The sequence below is a fragment of the Necator americanus genome, chromosome IV (assembly GCF_031761385.1).
Source record: "Necator americanus strain Aroian chromosome IV, whole genome shotgun sequence".
NCBI classification, from domain to species: Eukaryota; Metazoa; Nematoda; class Chromadorea; order Rhabditida; family Ancylostomatidae; genus Necator; species Necator americanus.
Window position 1 is genome coordinate 24,756,653 of NC_087374.1, and position 7,955 is coordinate 24,764,607.

At 41.7% G+C, this 7,955-nt stretch overlaps 2 protein-coding genes across 2 annotated transcripts; one reads left to right on the forward strand and one right to left on the reverse strand.

The window, feature by feature from the left end:
* Positions 1-204: 204 nt before the first annotated feature.
* RB195_002575 (uncharacterized protein) lies at positions 205-856 on the reverse strand (the record flags this gene model as incomplete). The annotated part of the gene is made up of 3 exons (XM_013449927.2): positions 205-307; positions 464-600; positions 782-856. 3 exons carry the CDS (start codon positions 854-856, stop codon positions 205-207), a joined length of 315 nt encoding a protein of 104 aa, XP_013305381.2.
* Positions 857-3,481: 2,625 nt separating this feature from the next.
* Positions 3,482-3,805, forward strand: RB195_002576 (uncharacterized protein; the record flags this gene model as incomplete). Its single annotated transcript, XM_064199902.1, has 1 exon — positions 3,482-3,805. The coding sequence occupies one exon, from the start codon at positions 3,482-3,484 to the stop codon at positions 3,803-3,805; it is 324 nt and encodes a 107-aa protein (XP_064055783.1).
* Positions 3,806-7,955: the final 4,150 nt, after the last annotated feature.

Genomic DNA, 7,955 nt, shown 5'->3' on the forward strand with positions numbered 1-7,955 from the left:
CATACCTGTGCAAGTCGAATGATAAATAAGAGCGTTAAATAACGACAAATAACGAGGGTGTGAAAGACCTTAAAATTAAAAAAAATTCAGAACTGCAGAATAACTTTTATTATCCATCTTTATCTTGACAAGCCTAGATTGATCAATATACAGGGCGGATAAGTCAACTACATCTACCAATTTTCCATTCAAGTTCACGTGTCGTCATTTCTTCTTTGGAAGAGATAACCCAACAAGCTTCGCACTGTCCTCTACTGATTTTTCACCTCCCTTATATCGCGCCTCCAGCTCTGACAACCTTCGTGTGCTGAAAAACAATCAAAACACTTAGAGATGAAGCACAAAAAGAGAGGTACATAGCGACAACTAACGTGAAGAAAAATTACGAAACCTTGAATAGGATGGTAAAAGAGAATGTTTGCACTGTGCTGTGAGAAAGTGTAGGAAAACAAGTGCTGCACACCTGGACAAGTAGGTAGCATAGAGGTTGGCTACATACTCCGCTTCTTCAGGTGCTTTCGAGTACACTCTCTGAGTAGTTTGGTGCTCCCTCATTTGATCCACCAAGTACTTGAATTGTGGAGAATTTCTGCTAAAACTCTGAAAGAGAAATCCAGAGATTGCACTAATGAAAAGGAGTGGAAGGTCCATTTCGTCCGAATATTCTTCGTTTCCAAGAAAAACACGTTATAAGAAATGATAAAAGAAATTTGCAGCCGAAAATGACAAAGACACAACAAGCAAATACGAAGTATGGAAGAATTGCCCGATGCAATCTAACCTTGTCTGACTTGCGGAGCTCACCTACAATCTTCCGAAATGCTGTGAACGCAGACTTCTTGCTCGCCGCTGCCATGCTGAACGAAGAGTTTAAAGAACGAAAGAGTGAAGAAAGGTACTAGAGAAATGCAGAAGTGTTGATTGACTTTAGCAGATTTAATCAACGAAGCATATATATATATATAAATAGAGTGCGCCAGTGGAGTTCGTAGGAATGACCTACACTAAACATAACTATTTCGACTAATATAATTAAATATAATAATCAACGAAGCAAGCATACAAAAGTAGAATGTGACAATGAAATTCGTAAGGAACGACCCTACGCTAAACGTAACAAATTTGAAGTGCCCTCCCACTATAGGGAAGTTGCAGAACACAAAGTCTAAAAATAAACAGAACAATAAGAAGAAACAAATTTGCAAAAATCTTCCACCTTCTCTTCATAATTCCCGCGCTTCAACACGACTCAACTTATACGCAATATTGCAGCAAGACGGCACTACCGTGTGTCCTAATATCTGCGCAGTGTGGTGAAATACCCCCCAGCTCCACTTCGCTTATGTCCGTGGGTTCTTCGGTTTGCAGCAACAGTTCGTATGTGTCACTCGTCACAGATCTCCTTCACTAGGGGGATCGAAGTCGGATTTGTCGCAAGGCTGCGTGACGCATTCCCAATTTGAAAGGAAGCTAGGACTGAGGATACGACACTCCGTCCAGCCAGAAGCCTGCAACTAAATGGCTGCAATCTGCCTATGATTTTCAAATGAAATGCTAAACACCGTAATAAAAAATTAGCTCTGACTTTTTTGTAGGGAAGAGAAGGGGGTGGGGTGGAGGATTGGAAAGAATTTAGCACGTTTGAACACACATAAACCACATGTTCCGAAACTCGTCGAGGTTGCGGGAGACTGAGTCGAGATCCCGCTTTTTCTCACATTTGACGCAAAGGAGGTTTCTGATTGTCTCTCAGCTCACCTTTGGAAAACAAAGAAATCAGTCATTCGGAACATGTTTAGGATAGCCGTAAGGGTGACAACTGATGTCCAGGAGCGGATCGATGCGGTTAACCTAGCGTAGCGGATCCCAACCTGTAATGGTTACATTGCTGATGCACCTCGTAGGCTAGGTCTTATTCCGCAGCGAGATTATACTAAGGTGGATGACTCCAAAAAGATCAATTTCTGCTTATCTTTCATAACCGACGACCTGAGTAAGGCGATAAAGGCCAGTCTGGTTAGGTGTGGCCTCGATGTGCAAGTGAGAGTTGTGGAAATAGCTCCCACAAATCTCAAGAAGCAGTTAGTGCGAAACAGAATGTACGATCGCATTTGCCTGACTCAAAACTGTGTAATATGTCCATTTGGTAAGGGAGGCGACTGCATTGTCTCTGTGTAGTTTATTTGATTTCGTGCAAAACATGCGGTGAAGAATATATTGGCGAAAAAGGACGACCGCTTTGTGTTCGTATTAAAGAACATCTAGATGGGATGAAACATTCAAACGCAGCGACCCCTCTCGGAACCCATCGCAGAAAATGTCACGAAAATGCTCCTTTCTACATAGCTGCCGCGATCCTATCGTAGGAACCCGAAATTGTAGCTCGCAGAACTTTGGAGGCGTTTTAGATTAACGCTAAAAGTCCAAAAATAAATAGAAAGGAAGAGTGCATAGCTGTGACCAGCGAGCTAGCTCTGTATCAAGACCTTTGCGGGTTTTGATCTACGGGGTCATATGCGGGTCGCATTCTAATTAGCATTATCGGAGCGATTTTATCGCGCAGAGGTCCGCCAATATCACAGCAACGCGGCTACCTAGGTAAGCACAACGTTTTGGACTCTTTTGGTTTCGATTTTGGATGTAGCATCTTAGGGAATGATGAGTTGTTCTAGATGAGGCATTTGAGAGGATACATCACAAATGATCTGACTTTCCAAGCTCTGTCGAAGGCGAAGATGCCGAAACGTTAGCCGTAATAAAGTTTGTTAACAATCTTGGCTTGTTAAATTGACTATCGACAAGGTTTCTGATTAATTTAAACGGGAGCGGTCATGGAAGCCTCAAGAAATCGAAGTGCAAGTACAAAAAAGTACTTCGAGAATTGTACTTTAACTTCACGACCGAATTTCCATGAAGAAAGGAATGAAAGAAATCACTTCTACTTCTACTCTGACCTGTTCGACAGTCATGTCCACTTGCCTCCTCACCATCTGAGGGAAGGTAGACATATCATTCCAGAGGTTCTTCCTATCAAAATGCAACAGGCTTTCATGTCAGTAAAAAACATACAACACCCGTCCTCGACAGGATAAGATCTGAACATCTGAAGAATCTTCCAGCAGTTTTTATTAACACTCTGGCAAGGCTTTTTACACGTCACCTATCGGAGTGCAAGGTTCCTGAACAATGGAAGAGGAGCAAGACCGTGTTGTTGCATAAGAAAGGAGATCCACATGACATCGGCAACTATCGCCCAATCTGCTTACTGGCTGTCATCTACAGGCTCTTCACAAGCGTGGTCCTTAGCAGAATTGAAAAGTGTTAGATGGAGGACAGCCGTGCGAGCAAACAGGATTTTGGAAAAGGTTCAGCACGGTTGACCATATCCACGCTGTTTCGAAACTAATCGAGGTATTAGTAGAGTACAAGATGCCACTCTTACCGACAGAAAGAACGCTTTTGACTCAGTTGAGAAGCGGTTATGAAAGCCTTGGACAACCAACGCATTACTACTCCATACGTAAAGATACCTCGTAAGTTGTATAGCAACTTCAAGATTGGAATTTCGCCGTTCTACAAGGACAACATCATCGACATGGAGAGAACGATACGACTTGTTGACACAATCTCACCTAAAATATTCACAGTAGCTCTCGAGAACGCAATGCGAAAGCTGGAATATTGCAAGATAGGAGTGATGATCGGCTGCTACACTATCTGCGCTTCGCTGCTCTATATCGTTAGTAGTATGTCAGAGGACCAGTTAAAGAGAAAGCGGTGCTATAGTGCGGTCAGAACGACATGAAGCTCAATGTAGTTGCGTAAGAGGCAGCGGCGGAAGCGGTGCGATGGAGCGAGCTGTTTTTTTACATGACTTCCACACGGACATAGCATCCTAGTGAGGATAAGCGCAGTAGTGATCATTATCCATGCTATAGTGCAGGTATATCATATCTACTTAACCTCCGGAACCGAAATATTGCTTTCTCTAGGGCAGTTGTTTGCAATTAACCTAAATCATTGTCCTACAGTAGTCTCGCATACATATGTCTCGGTCTTAAGAAAAATTTGAAAAAAAAAACAGCCTAGCAGAATTGACAATAAAGTGTCGTGATATTCGCTTGAACGCATCTGTGGGTATGCATAAGAACAGGTTTTTTGTTTCACTTATGAAAATATGACCAAAATTCAAGAAAAACATCAAAATCAACATACGAATGTGGATTTGAAAAAAATGGTAGAAATAGCTTATTTCGCTATCGAGCAGCAAAATGTCTGCGTGGAAAATCTAGTTCGACTATGTTGCTTGGGTGTATGAACACATAAACACGTGGACATCGAGAGAATTTCGCGCAAAAATACGTCGAAATTTATACAAACTGACCCAGGTGACTAAATCGGCAGACAAGTGATCTGACAGTCACCAAATGATGTCAGTGAAAAGATAAGACGGTTTTTCATGGCTGTCTTCATAGACAAGATGTCTGAGTTTTTCACAAGCCATCCCTCCATACATCACATCCACTTTTCCGCGAACCTGTTCACTGTTGTAGGCTAAAAGTAACATCCTTTACTCCTCATCAGCAACCTCCTCTCCTTTTAGTCAGTGTAGGTGGTGATGAATGAAAATGAATGGAAAAGTGTTAAGTATGATAAATAGAAGGTCGTGCCACCTATTGTTGTCTCCTTCCTGTTTCCACTTCGAAGAATCAAGTATATTCGGTTCGGATGGGAATCGCAGTAGCTGTTCGTCGGGTGATTATTAATTAGACAAAAAAGTTCTCTTGGCATTTTTTTTTTGTGCAAAATGGGCTGAAAAGATAACCTTGATGAGAAGTGCAGAGAAAGCAAAGAGTTCAAGAACCTTAAACTGCATATACCGCTGCCACACATTGGTCATTCTCTTAACCATAAACACTTGGTCAATCGCGCTGGGAATGAAACCTTTGATGGAGTGTTTCAGTGTAATCTGCTCGGACGTTTGTAGACATCATCCAGCGATTACACTCTGTTGTTGTTACCACTTGCGAAGAATAACTTCTTGTGGAGAGGAATCATGACACCATATTTGCATGGGTCAGATATCGTTGCACCGTTCCGTGTTGACAACGAAAAATCTTCACATCTTACGAATTCTAGAAGGAGAAACAGAAAAAGATTTCAGAATATCAGCAGTAGTCGCTTCATGTTCACCAGACTTTCTTTCTTGAACTTTTTGAGCACACGACACATTTCCCTCACTGTCCCACACAGCCGGTGCGCTGTCATGACACGTTGTCAGCTGCAACATGACCGCAAAATTGGATGTCAAAAGCGAAAAGGTTTGAAAAAAAAAACCTCGGAGGAAAGGAACCCAAGAAAAGCTATAGTTTCCTGGGACAGTACAGCATCAAGATTCATCAGTCCCATACACCGTCAATGGAGTTGATATTTGTGAGATTACTTACTAATTAGGAGAGAAATCTTGACCACTTTGCCGGATCTGCAACTGCCATCGGAATCATCTTGAACTCGAGCACGCCCAACGACTGACATACGCATTCAGCGGTGAACCTTTTCGCCTTGTGTCTTGTTGTCTGCCTTTTTGTTGCTCAGTTCACATACTGGGAATGTTTGAACGATTTCTAAAGGGTGTTGAGGCGTTTTGAAGAAACGATCCCTTGGTTTTGGTTTTCCAGGCTCTAAAGGAGGCGAAAACGTTGAAAACTTACTCGAACTATTGAAAAGTTAGTAACAGAAGTTGAGCGCTCTGTTCTATGTGGGGGATCAATTTTGAAGAGTTATGTAAATTTTTAGTTTGGTAGAATTCGATATTTTTCAAACATGGACAACTTCATGATTTTCTATTGCGTGGAAAAAGAAGCTGAACCTCAAGCTCCGGATGTTAAAGTTGGAAAGAAAGCGGGAGTGCAATAAACTTGTATCATAGAAAGTCAGAAATCTTCCTGACTTCCCGGACTTCCTTTACTAGTTGTGAGTTTGTTCTGCGACTTAGTTATTAGACATTTTGCAAGCCCGTAGTTTTTCTCACATTAGCACTTATATTAAGGCGAGAGAGGATGACAGAGATTAGCATAAGTGCTAATGGTAAAACAGACAACTTGATAGACACGTGTGCAGATTAATATTAACGTTTCGCATAATGCAGACTGCATTTCGGGGGAATCGTTTGTGCATTTCCGCATACTTCGTCGCCCTACGAACTTCAGTCGAGTTAGACTCTGACCGAGCATAAAAGTGGCTTATGTAAAGCATCCGGGAACTGGAATGATGACGATTTTCCCTTCGCAGCCAAACATCGCAGTCCGATATGTTTGGCAGAGACTCTTTGCTGTTTTTTTCAAAAGCAGAAAACCGATTTGTCAAACGACGTGATAATTTATCAAACGAAACGCATAAACAAGCTTTTGAACTTCAAGTAGCATTAACAGACCAGAAATGAACAGCGGCATTTTTTTCGTGCATTTGCTGACAATGTCCTGTACGAGGCACAAAACATCACGTGTAATGTGGAAATATAAGTGCACCGTATTAGATTTTTCACTCAAGAACCGATCGATAGTTCCAACTTAACCTAACTTAACTTAATTTTCAAGTAACCGAGGTTTTCCAAACAGCACACTTTTACATGCTCAGTAACTTGTTGCATTCGATGATCATTAAATGATAAGTGATCAATTTGGTCATTAGAGGGGATTTTTGTGAGAGAAATTTACTGGAATCGTCGATGAGTCATATACAACCTGATAGAGGGAACCAAACATGCAAAGAAAATGTGCGGAAAATGGGATTTTTCTCATATGTACGAACCTTAAAAAACTCTTCACTCTTCATTGATCTCGTTCAGTCCTCACGAAGTGAAAACAAAAGAAGGTTACGGAAACACTTTTTATTTTAGCCCCATTATTAAACATTAGTAGTTGGTGAACCCCCTTGCTCAAGGCTCTCCGTTCAGGATCCGAACGTGCTCCTGCCGTCTTGGGTTAGGTTGGTCGTCCAAACCCTGATATGTAGATAAACTGACCAATGTTAAGCGTTCTGGATTGGGGAATTAGTTGTCATAAAAAGATTCTTCACTTCCTGTAGGAGGAGGACGAAACTCCACAAAATTTGCCGTTTTTTTATGTGTTCTGAGTAAGACAAGTGTGTCTTCTTTTTGCTTCACCACTAGTGTATGTGAATGAACGAGTGAGTAAATAAATAGACCTAATATCAACGACGTGAGACTGCTTTGTAGAAATTAGAGCCTACTCCAGGCCAACTGGTTCTAACCCAATGTCTTTCGAATTCTAACCGCATTGGTTGGACTAGAAGTTTCAAATGTACACCATGATCTGCTAGAAGCCGTGCATCCTAGTGGAAAGCAAGCCTTTAATCCCTTCGGGGTCGAAAAATTGGTGCCAGACTTGTCCGAGAAGATATGGAAAAAACACAGACTTGACACATCATGTAGACCCCACAAGTCATTGTATGGACTCGTTACACGTCCGCAAACCTCAAACGATTCTGAATTGAAGTGAACGTGATGGTGCATCCTAAGCGGATTGATTAATGCCAGAAACTTTGTCCTTTATTCTCGTTTAGCGATGTCTCTCTGGTCTCGCCTCGACAATCATTTCAAAGTAAAGTGAGGTGCGATCGTCTTTCAGCCATCTCGAATGTTTCATAATGGTCGATGTGACTGCACACGCCGACTGTGCAAGTAAAGTTCAGACGTCTGGCTCTGGACTCATCGCCTGATCGTTCTATTTCGAGACTTTCAAAATTATTTTTGTTCCCTGCAAATTTGCTTAAACTGGTTGCTTTTCTCTCCAAATGAAATGATCCAGGTGACGGTTTTCTGGCACTAGACAATTAAGAATATGTAGAGTTGAAATTGTGCCCATGAGCACTCACTCACTACGAATCCTGTGTAGTGTGAATCAAAATTTCTGTCCCCTTGCGATAAATGAAGG